The sequence below is a fragment of the Terrapene carolina genome, unplaced genomic scaffold (assembly GCF_002925995.2).
Source record: "Terrapene carolina triunguis isolate 2854851 unplaced genomic scaffold, T_m_triunguis-2.0 Scaffold508, whole genome shotgun sequence".
Classification (NCBI taxonomy): Eukaryota; Metazoa; Chordata; order Testudines; family Emydidae; genus Terrapene; species Terrapene triunguis.
This window is the reverse complement of record NW_020664859.1, coordinates 1243040-1259764: the sequence shown is the minus strand read 5'-3', so window position 1 is coordinate 1259764 and position 16725 is coordinate 1243040. Positions and strand designations below refer to the sequence as shown.

Sequence of the window (16725 nt, the reverse complement as noted above, 5' to 3'; positions counted from 1 at the left end):
GAATGACAAAGCAGACCTTCATGGAGCTGTGCAAGGATCTTGCTCCAATTCTTCAGTGTCAGACCACTTGACTGAGGTGGGCCATACCAGTCCAGAAGTGGGTTGCAACTGCCTCCTGGAAGCTGGCTACCCCAGACTGCTATAGGTCATGGCTAACCAGTTTGGTGTTGGCAAGTCCACTGTTGGGGTTGTGTCAGTGAAGGTTTGTGAGGCGATTCTCACTGTGGTTTACCTAACAGGTGGTGGGCATAAGAAATGTGCCTGAAATAGTAGCTGGCTTTCCCAATTGAAAATGGGGTTTCCCAATTGCACTGGGGCCACTAATGGCAGACGTGTGCCCATAGTTTGCCCTCCAGAAGAACCAAGTGAATATATCAACTGCTAAGGGTTCTATTCCCAGGTTCTACAAGCCTTGGACAGTCACAGAGGCAGATTCTTGGACACCACCGGGGAAAGAGGGGAAATGTCCAGGATGTCAGGGTGCTAAGACGATCTGGCCTTTACCTGCTGGGAGTAGCAGGGACTTTATTCCCTCCTAATGACATAATTCTCAATGGCATGTCTGTGCCCACTGTCATTTTTGGGGGTCCCGCCTTCCCATTCCTGCCATTGCTCGTGAAACCATCCTCTGATATCAGAAGGCCTGGCAAGAGAAGGTGCAGTTACAGATGGTGGTGGAGTGCCCATTTGGCAGGCTGAAGACAAGGTGACGCTGCATATAAAACTATATGATAATATGGCCAGTGCCTTCTGTTCTATTGTGGCCTGCTGCACTCTGCACAACATCTGTGAGGATAAAAGTGAGTATTTTCACAGAGTGGTCTTTAAGAAACTTCTGGTTTCAGGCTAGATATAGGTAACCAGAAAGTAGACCTGGAATCACTGGGGCTGGGTCCAGGCAGGAAAAGGAAGTAAGGGATGCCTTGTTTTCCCACATCCTTGGAAAGGAGGGGGATGTGGATGAAGAGATGTGATGCTGTGATGGGGGCCTGTAATTTGTAAACAATTTTTATTGTTGTACTCTTGTCACTAGCGATCCTAGAAATCCGTTTGACACAGAAAACCATGGAATTTACGTTTTTTACAGAGAATCTTCAGTTTTTACATTTTGTGAAAAAATAAAAACATATATTAACTATTAACTACATTTTCCTGAAAGTACCAATGTTGCTTATTCAATGTGCGCAACCTCCCCCTTGTGGTTGATTTTTGAATGTGCTTTAAATTTACATAGCTAAACATACTCCAATAAACTGTCTCCAGCGGATAGAGGTTACCCAACGTGTATAGGTGTTCATGTTTTAGTGCATCTCAAATTTCACTTCAGCCTCCCAGACTAACTCAGACAGTGAGTAATGTTAATATAAAAGCAATTTTCGCTTAATTTTTTGTGCATTAAAAAAACAATTTTCTGAAAATGCAGAATACAGACATAGAAGTATTTGGTATATGTAAGAAATACAAATTGCAATTCTATTAATTTTATTTTATTATAATGATTGAAGGCTCTAGTAGTCTTTGAACTTGCTTAAAAATTGTAAATATATCAATAAAACATTGTGTTCAACTGATACCTATATATATTGTGGCCAAGGAAACTAAAGTTCAGCGTTTCATTTTAATCATGGAAAAACAGATTTTTATGGTTTTTTTTATTGGAGTTTTTTTTTTTATCACAGAAAAATAGGATCCCTACTTATCTCAGCCACAGAACCTTTCCACTTTGTTCACTAGCTTTGGGCCTTTTCTCTGCTTCTCTGCAGAGAGGTGTGGGGGGAAGGGAATCTCCTTCCTCTTGGCTGTTATTGCTAGGTGTGACTGTCCCAGCCATTGGGATTTCCATTGTCTCATCTGGATCCTCCAGTCACATGTGCAGACTTTGAGTTTGTTAATGTCTCTGGTCTCCAACCAGGTTGCTGTGTGAGTCAAACACCTTTTGCCTTCCCTTTACACTCAGTGCATAACAGTGCAAAGCCCAGGGGAAACTGAGGCATGCAGAGGAATAAAAAATATATTATCAGAATTTCCACATTCATCACACCCTACTGATGGACAGTCCTATCCACCAGAGTCCTGGCTGGGAGGCTCGGTCCATCTGAGGTGGAAGTGCTTGCCAAGGCAGTGAAAGAGCATTTTTTTGGTCATGGTTAAAAAAGGAAAGAGTCCCTCCCTATAAGTTCCGCATCAACACCAGGCTACAGTTTTATCACTTTGGAATGCTTTTATTACAGCTAATGTTGGCAGCCCACAGACATATTCTGGTAAGAATTAGATGTGCATTTCATTAACCAGGTTTTAAAAATTTGGGCTTGGCTGAGAGAGGGTGAGGTGTGAAGTCCTAGCAAGGGCAGTGTTACCAGTGTTGGTTGTAACATTGTTGCAGGCCAGAAGATACAAATCTTCTGGAGGTTCCAGAATGGAAAAGAGAAGCTGTTTCCCAGACCTGTGGTGGGATTCCATCCATCTACGCAAAGGAGATGTTTTCGTATCTGCTGATTGAACAGCATATCCGCAAGTGGAGAGGTTTAGTAAATTCTGGACAGCCATAGCAAGTTTGCCCTGTCTAGGTATCTGACTGATAGACTAGAGTTTCTGCTGCAGGAAACATTTTCAAGCATCACCTGCAGGTAGTGAAGGAAAATTCAGGTGAACAACAGGATGCCAAACTAGGAAGCAGAGGATTGCTAGCAGCAGAGTGGATTCTCCCCACTTTCCCGCATCCCATCCCAGACAGCTTCCTGTGAATAGCCAGAGCAAAAAGGACCAGCACTGAGGTCCAAAAGGGACTTTACCACTTGGTGCAGCCCAAGGGACTTATAAGCCATGGTGTTTGGGACAGTGCTTTGCTAGTCAAGGTATAAATCTATATCATTACATTGATGTGACAGAGTTGTTATTGAGCAGAATTTGCAAAGATTTGCGCTCATGCTTGCAAAACGTGTACTCTTTTAATTGTTTTGCAAGGAATAATTATAAAGGTAGTTTGAAAGAGTCACTACTTGTGTGTTTAAATTTAATTTTCCCTGCTTTGCATTCAGGCTGGATCACACGTGAGATTGCCCCTGGTCAATATTATGTCACGGAGGACGGTGGGCTCAGTGCTCAGGGTGGCAAGCAGCCAGTCTAGCTCCTCATAGCAGGGGCATGTAGAGGGTACATTGCCTATCACACCTGCCATTTGCATCCTTCACCTTGTAGTACAGCTGCTTCAGGTGCTTGATGCACTTCCTGCACTGCTCACCAGTCTGGTGGGTGCCCACCTCCACCAGTCTCTTCAAAATGGCCTCATAGAAGGGGCTATTTCTGAAGCTCCAGCTGGAATAATGATCCCTGGTGTATCTACACCAGAGGTTAACTAGGACCCTGGTGTGCTCCTCCAGCCAGCTAGCAGCATGCTGGGTGGTGGGCCTCCTTGATGCTGTTTGGCAGAGCTGGACTGAGCTGTTCAGAAACTGGAGCAGGCTGCATGGAAAATGAAGGGTTAAACAGCAAGCAAGGCAGATAACTTTGGCGTATAGAAGATGAGTGGGAAGTGAGTTGCTAGAAGGGCTGGAAGCTACAGATACAGGGAGTCCTTGGACTTCCGACACAATTCGTTCCTCAGAATTGCGTTGTAAGTCGAAACGTTGCTTAAGCAAAAAGGGTGCAGGGGGTGAATCCCACATCTTTATAGTGATGTCTCTGCTGTCCTGTTAAAAATCTAAACACGGGTAAAACTTGGGGGGAAGGGAGGGAGTCAAATACATATTCCATGTGTTCAGCTCCGCCGCATGTGGCATTTCCTGGGGGTTAATGGCCTTCAGCACAGTTGAGGCTAGTGATTCCTCCCCATCATTTGTCCGCAGAAGAAACCTTGTTCTTTCGTGGTGGTGGAGGCTGTGATACAGGAAAGTGCTTAAGATCATGGTTAAAGTTAAGTGTGTGCTTAAGTGCTTTGCTGAGTTGGAGACTGAGTAACTCTTTTCCTAGCCTGCATTATGATTTGGGAGTCATTCGGGTGCTTTAATAACATTCTGCAATCCAACCCTCGGGATATTATCTGTCACAAAATTACATGTAATGACTCTGAAAGCCGCCCCCGCCCATTCCTGCCATACTGGGTTAGTATGGATGTCTTCCCTCTCATTGCTGTAGGTTCCCTTTGGAGGTATGTCCGTGCCAGCATGTCACTGTCTGGGTACATGCCCCCTCTCTGTGATCCAAAGGATGGACATCTCTTGATGGATGGAGGTTATATCAACAATCTTCCAGGTATGTTTGTAGATAGTTGTTTGGAATTCACCAAGAAGACAGATGGTAAAACTCCATCTGCACAGGCATATGTCAGTGTGATTACCTTCCCGAACAACTCCATTCTGATCTCTTGGAGGCTAGCAGAGCTGCATTGTCCTCTGGATACAGGGCCTTTGCTTTGTTCATAGATCCTTAGGGTTGAAAGGGACCTCAGGAGTCATCTAGTCCAACCCCCTGCTCAAAGCAGGGCCAATCCCCAACTAAATCCCCAAATGGCCCCCTCAAGGATTGAACTCACAACCCTGGGGTTAGCAGGCCAATGCTCAAACCACTGAGCTATCCCTCCCTCCAAAGGGGCTCAAAGCCTGTTGGTATACAGGCTTTTCCAAGATGGCCTCTTGGGATGGAATGTTTCCTTTCAAATCATGTGCCAAAAATATAATGTCAGGCTAATTATTAGAACATATTCTCGTGTATATTTTTAAAAAACGGTTGGGGAGGAGCGAAGGAATAAAACTATAAACATATGGTTGTCTTTTTCCTTGAATCTGTTGGAAGAACAGAGCATAAATATGAACTGATTTCTAAATATGCAACAATGGTGAAATATTAACTGCTCTTAGTGTCTAAGATTCAAAGCAATATCATTCTTAACAGGAGAATTCACATAACATTAAATTCAATGAAACATAAAATTACCAGCCTGTAATTTCCAGGATCACCTCTGGAGAGTTTTTTAAAAATTGGTGTCACATTAGCTGTCCTCAGTCATCTGGTACAGAAGCTGATTTAAATGATAAGTTACACACCACAGTTAGCAGTTCTGCAATTTCACATTTGAGTTCCTTCAAAACTCCTGGGTGAATATTATCTGGTCCTGGTGACTTATTACTGTTTAGTTTATCAATTTGTTCCAAAACCTCCTCTAATGACACATCAATCTGGGACAGTTCCTCAGAATTGTCACCTAGAAAGAATGGTTCAGGTTTGGGAATCTCCCTCACATCTTCAGCCATGAAGACCGGTGCAAAGAATTCATTTAGTTTCTCCGCAATGGCCTTATCGTTCTCCTTTAGCATCTTGATCATCCAGTGGCCCCACTGGTTGTTTAGCAGGCTTCCTGCTTCTGATGTACTTGAAAAAATGTTTGCTAGTACTTTTTAAGTCTTTGGCTAGCTGTTCTTCAACTTCTTTTTTGGCCTTCCTAATTATATTTTTATACTTCATTTGTCAGAGTTTATGCTCCTTTCTATTTTCTTCAATAGGATTTAACTTCCACTTTGTAAAGGATGCCTTTTTGCCTCTCACTGCTTCTTTTACTTTCTTGTTTAACCACAGTGGCACTGTTTTGGTCCTCTTGCTATGTTTTTTAATTTGGTGTATACATTTAAGTTGAGCCTCTATTATGGTGTCTTTAAAAAGTTTCCATGCAGCTTGCAGGTATTTCACTTTTGTCATTTTACCTTTTAATTTCTGTTTAACTAACTTCCTCATTTTTGTGTAGTTTCCTTTTCTGAAGTTAAATGCTACCATGTTGGGCTGAGGTGGAGTTTTCCCCACCACAGGGATGTTAAATTAATTATATTATGGTCCCTATTACCAAGCGGTCCGGCTATATTCACCCCTTGGACCAGATCCTGTGCTCCACTTAGGACTAAATCAAGAATTGCCTCTCCTCTGGTGGGTTCCAGCACTAGCTGCTCCAAGAAAGAGTCATTTAAGGTGTCAAGAAACTTTCTCTCTGCATCCAATCCTAAGGTGACATGTACACTGTCAATATGGGGATAGTTGAAATCCCCCATTATTATTGAGTTTTTTATTTTTATAGCCTCTCTAATCTCCCTGAGTATTTCACAGTCACTATCACCATCCTGGTCAGGTGGTTGGTAGTATATCCCTACTGCTATATTCTTATTATTCAAGCACAGAATTACTATCCATAGAGATTCTGGAATTACTATCCATAGTTATCCTGGATCTTGAACTTTTTCTCCTCCCCACATTTCTCTTTTCTGTGAGTTGCTCAGCACCCCAAATCCCTCCTTTAGCATCTTCCTAAATTCCTACTCCTTAAACTGTCAGGCTCCTGAATGTCATGGCCAGACCACTCTGTCCCTTCAGGAAGTGGGAAATGCTCCTCCATCCCGTCACCATCACTAATCTGTCCATTTCTAAATCTAAGCAAAATTTTCCTCCTTACTTTCAAAGCTCTTCATGGACTGATATTCTCCCAACCTCTGACCTATATCAATTTCTCTCCCCAGTTGGTCATTCTGCCTTGACCTCTTCTGTGTCCTCTTGCATTTGTGCTGCTTCATTCATGTATCAAGCAAGGCAACTATGCAGCTAGTGATCATGTGGGTGCAAGAAGCTTTGGTGGTGCAATAAGATTGCCTGTGACGGACCTAAACTGAATATACAGCCAGGCCACCTTAAGTACCTAGCCAGAGATTAATCTGGGTGGTGCTTGATCTGCAAGGAGGACATGTGCCTTTGGGATTTGGCTTGATAAGGATGATCCCACAGGCCTTTCTTTTAATGATCAACATTTGTGTTGGTTTCTGAAAGAAAATTATTAGAATAAATAGGGATTATAAAGAGATAGTTATACCCAGGTACTATACATCACTATGAAGAGTATAATTAGTATAGCATTATTCTGAGGTAAGTAATTCTCCCTGCAAAGCATTCATAAATGTCTGCGCTGGAAGCTGTATGAAAAGGAATCCTGTTGTACTGTCCCATGCTGTGCTTGCGTGGTCTGTCGTGATCCTTGGAAATATATTTCCCTGCTTCCAGTGGCCAGCTCCAGAAAGGTAAGTGTTGTAGAAGAGAAGAGTGATGGGTAATGATGATGTGGCTTTGTTCCCAATAGCGGATGTTGCAAGGTCCATGGGGGCAAAAGTGGTGATAGCAATTGATGTGGGCAGCCGGGATGAGACGGACCTCACCAACTACGGCGACGCTCTGTCTGGCTGGTGGTTGCTGTGGAAGAGATGGAATCCCCTCGTTGAAAAAGTGAAGGTACCGTAAGCTTATGTTAAAATCGCAGTGATTTTTCAGTAAGCAGAAGGGAACTGTCCCACTGTGTATCTGAGAAACAAGACTGGGAATCGATTGCTCGGTCACCTGCATCTTGGGTTGCAAGATGACATTTGGGGTGTGGGAAAGCTGGGCAAGGTCCCAGCATAAAAGAAAATACAATGTTATGGGAGAATTCAGTTGTCTGAATCTGGGGAGGAGCTAGGAGTGGCACTCACACAGCCAAATACCAATCATTTGTTCCTCTAAGGAGTCCAACTCCAGCTCTCCATGCAAGAGCAAATTCCGCTGGGGGCTGAGTGGGGGACTACAGAATTACAATATTATTATTATTCGTTATTTGTATTATGGAGGCACCTAGGAACCCTGGAAATGGACCAGGACCTCATTGTGCTAGGTGCTGTACAAGCACAGATACCTCTTTTCCCAAACTGCTCCCTGAATATAGAGAAGAGCCGGTGACCTGGCTTTGATAGGGGTAAAAGAGCCCCTCTCCAATTGGAGTGAATTTGGCACAACTAATCTTGATGCAGTTAGGATTTGGCTGCTTTAGAAATGAAAGTGCGTGGAGCTTTGTCCACTTCACTATGTTTCTTTGCTGCTGAACGTAGGGATTTTTGCATTGGGCAGTAATAATAAATTCTTAGATGTTTGTTTTCATGACAGGCTGCATGAGCTATGGATTTCCTTCCTGGGTGAAGTCAGATCAGCTCGGATTAATGTTTCATTTCCTCCCTTTTCCTTCTGGTTCCCTGTGTCCCTGCTGTAATCCTTAGGGTCTCCCTCTTTAGCAGTCCCCCTCCTCGAAAAGGCCTGGTCTGAGGACTGGACAGGATTCCTTTTCAGAGCTCAATAGTACTGGACTCCCCCAGTGGGTATCTGTTGTGAGTGATGCAGGGTGGGATTGAACATGCTGCCTCCATAGCACACTGGGATGTTCTCTGTCCCAAGGAACGAGGGGCTATGACAGCAAATCAAACCCAGCTGTCACCTAAAGCAGTGTCTGGCACTAGAAAATGAAGCTGGCTCGTTACTCATCCCCACCCTAAGAGAGCTTCGCGCCCCTCCTACGTCACGCTATATATCTCCTTCTAGGTGCCAGTATTTCCTGGAATTAATGACCAACTTCTGCTTGAATTGCAGAAAGATCTCATATGTTAGATGGAAGCTGAGTCTCTGCCATTGATGACAGATTGGCTGGCGGTCAGCAGTGTGCTCCTAGGAGGCTGAGGGAGGTGGGATGTGAAAGCCTCTGCAGATACGCCTGAGTTACTGGAGTGTATTTCTCCCTTTTACCGTTGCCAGTTCAGGGCAAGTGGTGCTAATGAAAGTCTTGCAATGCATTTGATGGCTATCTGGGGCTGATTGGCAGGTGCTGAACATGGCAGAGATCCAGACCCGGCTTGCGTATGTGTGCTGCGTGCGGCAGCTGGAGATGGTCAAGAACAGTGAATATTGTGAATACATTCGACCGCCCATCGACAGATATGGCACCCTGGACTTTGGGAAGTTTGATGAAATCTGTGTAAGTGAATCTTGAGGGTGTAGGGGGCCCCTGATGTAGCTACTTCTGTGCAGCAACAGAGTCCTATGAACACTGCAGCAATACAACCCTAGTGCTAAGGGCTAGTTCTAGGCTCTTTCTTGAGGAACCTGTTCTCAAGAACTAGATTTCTTACTACTTAGCTCTCTGTAGGCTATGTACATATTAGAGCTGAGCAAAGAAGTCACACTGAATAATACCATGGAAAGACATATGGTGAGCAGCTCAGGGTAAGAACCTGAACAGAATCATTTACCCTGTTTGTGTAACACCCATGAGCAGATTGCAACTTCCTCTCCTTTTTTTTGCCAGCAACTTTACTCTGTGGATCAGACATGTACTGTTCACTATAGGTATTTGAAATCTGAGTTGTTTTGTTTAATTATAATTGGTACATAAGTCACATGGCATTGTTTCTTTTCCCTGATTGGGTGAGAATAGCTCATAAAGTCAAGGGGAGGGTGGGAATAAGCTGGTAGGGCTGTGAATTGTTCAGGCAAAGGGAGCAGAATAGTAGAATGTCTGTGACACAGTTAACATTCCAACACTTCTATTAATATTATGGACCGTCTGCACTTCCTTTGCACCTGATATAGTATTAGCAGAACAAAATCAATGTCAGTGGAAGGACTATTAATGAAGGGATAGTATCAGGTTCACAGGTCTTTGGGGTTTAGTTTTGTCTGTTTGTATATATCATAAATCAGCATGCAAAGTATTGACACCAGATGTGCAACTGATGTTTTTCAGAGAGAAATAATTCAGCAATTTAAAAAGGGTAGAATCAGGGGTGGCTCCAGGCACCAGCGCAGCAAGCGCGTGCCTGGGGCGGCAAGCTGTGAGGGCAGCAGTCAGGCTGCCTTCGGCAGCATGCCTGCGGGAGGTCTGCTGGTCCCGCGGTTTCGGCGGCAATTCGGCGGCAGGTACGCCGAAGGCACAGGACCGGCGGACCTACTGCAGGCATGCCGCCGAATCCGTGTTACCAGCGGACCTCCCGCAGGCATGCCGCCGGAGGCTGCCTGACTGCCGTGCTTGGGACAGCAAAATACATAGAGCCGCCCCTGGGTAGAATAAGGTTTCTTTCCTTTCCAGTGGACTGTTGTTTAGTAGCTTATGCTCATTGTCACTGTTGTAGAGCTGTACTATTGTTCTCCACCTGCTGCTCACTAACATGCTACAGTACAGACCCATTTATGCGCGGATGTTGGGAGTCAAGCTGTCATGACCACGTGTTAACGGACCGCGGGTTAAGAGGGCCATGCTGAAAAAAGTGTCTATGATTCACTTAGAAAAAAAGCCATTATTTTCTGCTCTTTCATGCTCACGTTTTTTTTCTTTCTTATGAAGTCTGTCATTCGCTGCTGATGAATGATTTCGATATTTTCCGCATTTTGCTCCTCCATAAATCTTACAAAAGTTTCTACAGCACTAAGGGCTTCTGTGGGCAAAATTTTGACCTTTTCAGCAACATTCTCGTCGTCATTGTCATTTAGGCCTGCGTTATTAGAATTCTCGCCTTCGCTTTTGTGGTCTGACGTAGCCTCGCAGCCCGTTAATATTTCTTCCTCGGACAGAAATTCTGAAGTCGGGCAATCTTCATCCATCTCCAGCCACTCGGTAATGATTTCCGGCGACGTATCCAAACTAAAATCTTTTATCATTTGAAAGAGAAGTTTACCTTTATCCTCTTTTGTCTGCATGCGTGTTTGTAGGACGTCTTCTTCCGAAAATCCTTCAAAGTCTGGCTCTGAATCAGTGCCACTGCTGGAGTTTTCCGAGTCTGAGCCGTCTTTGACAGAAAAAACATCACTGAGAGCCTTCATCCAGCAATTTTCAATGGACTTTAGTTTTACTGTGTCCCAAGCTTTTTTAACTAAATGAATAATTTCCTTCATGTTTAACTGTTTCAGGAATTCGGAAATGCCTGAAGTTGTGCATGACACAATCGCCGAAATCAGCTCCCATCGATAATTACTTTTAAAATTCTGAATAATCCCCTGGTCTAAAGGTTGAATTTTTGATGTTGTGTTGAATGGTAGGTATAGGTATTGCACTCAAATTTTTCCATCTCTCTATACCAGTGTTTTGTCTGGAGGATGGGCTGGACAATTGTCAAGTAGCAAAAGTGCTTTGGCTTCGAGTTTCTTCGACCGCAGATGCTTACAAACAGCTGGAACAAAGCTGTTGTGAAACCAGTCGTCGAAAATGTGTCTCGTCATCCAAGCATTTTTGCTGTTAGCGTATATTACTGGCAGTTTGACTCTATTGAGGTGGTTAAAGCAGCAAGGGTTATGAACTTCTTATTACTACAAAAAAGAAGAGTCACACAAGAGATCTTTTCTTTTTAAATCCAGCTGTTTTCTGTGTCTCGTAATTAAAGGCGAAAGTCTTATCAGGTAGCAGTTTTGTAAATAAAGCTGTTTCATCACAATTATAAAGTTGTTCTTCGTGGTAGTCTTCATTTTGTAAAATAGATTTTAACTCGGCGGGAAACGCGTTCGCGGACAATTCATTGGCTGATCGGCTTTCTCCAGAAATCGATGACTTATAAACCCCTTGCTGGCTTGGAATGGTTCATCCCCCATTAAATTTCCAAATTTTGTCGCTTGGGCTTGAAGAATTGGCCCACTTAGTGGCATTCCTTTCAGCCTTTCCTGAGCAAACCACATGCGCATGGCTTTGTCTATTGTGGGTTTTGCTGAATAGCGCACACGTTTTCGCTTAAGCCCCGTGGCAGAATCAATATTTTGTACAACGACATTCAGTTTAGATTCAGTTTTTAGCCATCCTCGGAGAGCAGATTCGTCAATCCCAATATCTTTTGAAACTTTGGCCTGGGTTTCTCTGCTATTTACTCGATCTATTGCAGATAGCTTTTCTTCTACAGTGTAGGAACGCTGACGCTTGCCCTCTGCCATTATATGAGGCCTACAGTTAAAATTTTCTAATGTAGTATATATACTGTATTACTATATAACTACAGTACTACTTTATATATTATCTCTCTCTAGCGAGACAATGACTAAGCATGCGTGATACATCTTTACCAATATCGGTAAAGACGTACAACATGTTTCCGCTCCACACTTCTTGTCGATTTCTGTGTCAGTGAGTTAGTGAGCAAATCTTTGGCGCTACATAGCAAGTTCCTGTACCGCCTGTTAACGAGTCTCACGTGTTAAATAGGTAGCACTGGGAGGCATGGCGCTACCTCACTTTAAGCGGATTCGAGCGTAAATGGGTCTGTACTGTAGATGTTTGCTTACGTGCATGTTCACCCTCATCCATTTCCTTAGTTCCTAAAGACAAGTTATTCGTTCCACTGCCCCAGTTGTGTTGGGAAGGATGGAAGCTTAGAGCTGAGCATCATCAGCAAACTGGATTCCTACATGTGCGACATGTTTCCTCAGTAACTCTCCTAATACCCTCTCGTACACATTCCACAGGAGACATGAAATCAGCCCTGCAGACAGTAGCGTAGCTGGGGGGGAGCGGGGCAGCGGCCGCTCCCCCACTGAGCACAAGTGGCGCCTTTGTACTCACCCGGGGGAGCAATTAAAAAAAAAAAAGGCGCCACCCGCTGCAGCGCTTTTATTTTACTCACCCGGCGGCGCTCCGGGTCTTCGGCGGCACTTCGGCAGCGGGATCTTCACTCGCTCCACGGGTCTTCGGCAGCGGGTCCTTCAGTACCGCTGAAGATACCCGGAGCGAGTAAAGGGCCCGCCGCCAAAGTGCCGCCGAAGACCCGGAGCACTGCCGGCAGAGTAAAAGCGCCACAGCGGGTGGCGCCTTTTTTTTTTATCGCTCCCCTTGTTCCCTCCACCTGGCTACCCCACTGCCTGCAGAGCCCCACGTGAGAGTCCTCTGGGCAGAAGAGCAATTGTTCCAGACCATTCTTTCCGACCGCCCAGAGGGGTCTGAACACTCAGCAGCATCCTGTGTCTTTAGATGACCCAATCAAACCTTATGGCTCATGGTGTCAGAATGTGATTAAAGTGAGCATGGACACTTCTTTCTTGTTCATTGCTAGGAGAAAATCCTCACCCTGTGCAACCAGTGCAGTTCCTGCTCAAACACCTGACTGACCAGAATGTAGGAAATCTGAGGAGAGTTGAACTTCCCACACCATCTCCTGGATGGGTTGCGAGCTGTTGAGACTGTCAGTGTCAAGTGGTACTTTATTAACCAGGGGCTGCATGATAGCTTTTTCAATCAGGCATCCTGCTACCCATGGGCAGACTCAGATCATCTCCACCAGCAATGGACCCAGGACTTGCCCTGGTGCTCCCTTCACCAGTCAGCATGGGCATGGATCCAACTCACAGACTGTGGGATCAGGGGAGTGGGGAAGAGAATCCAGCCCCTCCAGAGCCTCAGTGGATGAGACTGGCCGACACTAAGAGATGAACAAGCATTGACCCCTCAAACCATTGTTCTCTGTCTGTGGAAGCAGACAGTTCAGGGCCAAGTGAGTAATTTAAAGCCACAAAGTAACTTCATATTCTTCATTATGAGAGAAGCTTGACAGTAGATGATTGACAGCTGTGCAGGTATACCAAGCTGTCATCCTGCTTTAGCAGATCTGATGGAGACACATTTCTTGACTTCCTCCACTGGCATACCAGCCAAACACCCTATGGCTTCACCTGTTGCAGGGTCTCTGTAAACCATGGTGACCTGAGTGGGCATTCATGGGCTACTGGGTCAACGGTTTTTATTTACCTATTTATTTAGATTTATACAAAAATAAAAAGGGGGTGTCTATCCAACATTTCAGGCACCTCTGCCAAACAAATACAATTAAATTTAATAGTCATTGAGCATACAATTCCTTGCTGATTCCCCTCAAAAACCCACCTCTGCGGCAGCCCATGCACCTAGATAGGCCTTGCCATATGTCCTGAAGGTCATCTGATCCAGGCTATTTGGGGCCATTCTAAGCAAACACAGAATGTAGGTCATATTGATAGGCTGGGGAAGCAATGACTCTGAACAAGAGTTGGGGGTCATGGTGGATAATCAGCTGAACATGAGCTCCCAGTGTGATGCTATGTCCAAAAGGACTAATAGGATTTTTGGGTGCATAAACAGGGGACTCTTGAGCAGGAGTAGAGAAATTATTTTATCTCTATATTTTGCACTGGTGTGACTGCTGCTGGAATACTGTGACCAGTTCTGGTGTCCACAGTGAGAGGGTTCAGAGAGTAGCCATGTGAATGATTAAGGATTAGATTCAAGCTCAATCTATTTAGCTTAGCAAAAAGAAGGTTAAGGCGTGACTTGGTTACAGTCTACAGTACTTATTTGGGGAACAAAAATGTGATAATGGGCACTTCAGCCTAGTAGAAAAAGGTCTTAACATGATACAATGGCTGGAAGTTGAAGCTAGACAAATTCAGAGAGGAAATAACCTGTAAAGTTTTGACCATAAGGGTTGTCAATCACTGGAACTATTACCAAGAGTCATGGTGGATTCTCCATCACTGACAAGTCAAGATAAGATGTTTTTCTAAAAGATCTGCTCTAGGAATTATTATGGAGCAGTTCTCTTGTCTGTGCTATACAAGAGGTCAGACCAAATGATCACAATGGTCCCTTCTGGCCTTGGAATCTGTAAAACCATTGACAGAATGGTCTGAAGGCTGAACAGTATTCTCCCTCTGGCCTGTCCGTGATCTCCCAGGCTCCATTCATCTCCAAGGGCAGCCCTCTAAACAGGCCTTTTTTCCCCATCAAGATGTGTCTCGATCCTAGACCACAAGAGTCAGTCGTCTGTCTGGGAGTTCCGCTCCCCCGCGACTTCCAGTGCCATTCCAGACACAAGATCCAGAGTGTGACCTACAGAGCTAGGAATCACTTGGGGCAGATTATGGTCGCTATGAAACCTTGAGCTGTTCCTGACACTTATTCTGCCTGTTAGTGATAGACCTGGGAATAGAGCCCTGGACTCCTAACAACCACTGCTCTAAGCACTAGAATTCAGTTCTTCCTGGAGCCTTTTCTGCTGCTTTGTAGGAAAAAGAATAAGGCCATGTCTTCACTAGCAATGTTAAAGTGCTGCAGCGCTTTAATGTGGCTGTGTAGTTGCAGCACCAGCCCCACAAAAAAAACCCCACCCCCACAAGGGTAGTAGCTACCAGCGCTGGTTTTTTCCCTACTCCTGAGCAAGGTGGCCATGTCTGCTCCACGCACCAGGCGATCCCACACTTGGAGAAATGCCGAGCTGTTGGACCTCATCGGCATTTGGGGAGAGGAGGCTGTCCAGTCCCAGCTGCACTCCAGCCATAGGAATTATGATACCTACGGTCAGATTTCATGATGCATGACAGAAAGGGGCCATGAGCGGGACGCAGTGCAGGGTCAAAGTGACAGAGCTGCGGAACGCCTACCGCAAGGCGCAGGAGGCAAACTGCCACTCCGGTGCTGCGCCCACGAGCAGCCGGTTCTACAAAGAGCTGGCTGCGATACTCGGTGAAAACCCCACCTCCACTGCGAAGGATCCTGTGGATACTTTCATTGGCTCGCGTGCCAGTTGAGAGTGGACCGAGCCAGGAGGAGGCAATCTTGGAAGACCCAGAGGCAGAGGATGACTCAGAGGCCAGAGGTTCATGCAGTCAGAAGCTCTTTTCTACCCTGGAGCAGCCTAGCCAGTCATAGCAGTCAGAGCTTGGCGAAGAGCAAACAGGAGAGGAGGCCCCTGGAAAGTGGATCTGATTTTGGGAATTGCTGGAAGCGAGTTGTTGGGGGCAGGAGGGTTGCATAAAGCAGGCTTGTCTCCCACCTCATGCCCAGTCTGAGCGGCAGAACAGGCTGTTGATACACTACCTCACTTCATGGGAATCTCCCTCAGAGATCTCCAGGAAACTCTCGTGGAGATACTGGGCAATCTGCTGCCGTAGGTTCCTCGGCAGAGCTGCTTTGTTTTTTGCCCCATTAACGGTAACTTTCCCGCTCCACTTTGCCGGGACGGGTGCGGGGACCATTGCTGCACTCAGGCTAGCCGCATAGGGGCCAGGGCAGAAGCCACAGGCTTGGAGAAGACCCTCCCTTGATTCCCTCCTCACCCTCAGCAGCAAGGCATCTTCCATAATGATCACCTCCTGTGGAAAGTGTGGGGACAGGAATGATTATCAGACCCACCCTACAGTGCTGGCTCTCCCCAAGTGCCCAAGAGCCACGTGCCCAGTATACAGTGATTTACCCTGCCCCTGCAGCTACTCGCCATTTTGGGGCTCTTGTGGCTCATGTGTGCTTGCCTGGGGTCAGCCAGTTAGTGACAGGTGTGTGAGTACTTGCTGTGTTTTAAAGCACTGAAACAGTGTTGTCTGTGTTGCAAACAATACTGCTTCTGTAAAATGTTGCATTTAAACTTCACAGAGATGACCTTGGGAGGCCAGCCTCCCTTATCGGTGGCAAAACGGCTGCGCAGAATTAAACAGCATCCAAGAAGAACTAAGGAGGACTTTATGTGTGAGATTATGATGCACTCCGTCACTGAGAAAAAAGAATTGAAGGAGTGGCAGGACAGCAAGAAAAGGGACCAAAAAGAGAACGCGGCACACCAGAAAGAAGCCACGGAGCGGCTCTTAACAATTATGGAGCACCAAGAGGACACGCTCCAGGCGATACTAGTTCTTTAATCCGAGCAGCTCCGCGCCTGCCCTCCCCTGCAGCCACTGTCACAAAACTCTTTCCCATGCGCGCACACACACACACACACACACCCCCCGCCAACACACTGCTATCAACCTCCTGGCTCCACTCTCTTCCCGCAGCATTCCACTCCTCCCTTCTCACAGTCCAGCAGTGTGGACTCCCACTATCCACTGCACTCAACACCCATCCCTCTGCAGTTTGGCCCTGCTGAAGCCCAGCACCCGCTGCATCGTACTCCAAAGGAGAAGGTT

General features: G+C 45.7%; 1 protein-coding gene across 2 annotated transcripts in view; it reads left to right on the top strand.

The window, feature by feature from the left end:
• PNPLA7 (patatin like phospholipase domain containing 7) overlaps positions 1-16725 on the top strand; it is a 130852-nt gene that overhangs the window by 85221 nt on the left and 28906 nt on the right. For both annotated transcript variants that reach the window (XM_026658720.1, XM_026658719.1), the window contains 3 exons: positions 4135-4251; positions 7109-7257; positions 8648-8800. In XM_026658720.1, coding sequence (XP_026514505.1) covers positions 4135-4251; positions 7109-7257; positions 8648-8800 — 419 coding nt within the window. The remainder of the gene's footprint in view (positions 1-4134; positions 4252-7108; positions 7258-8647; positions 8801-16725) is intronic.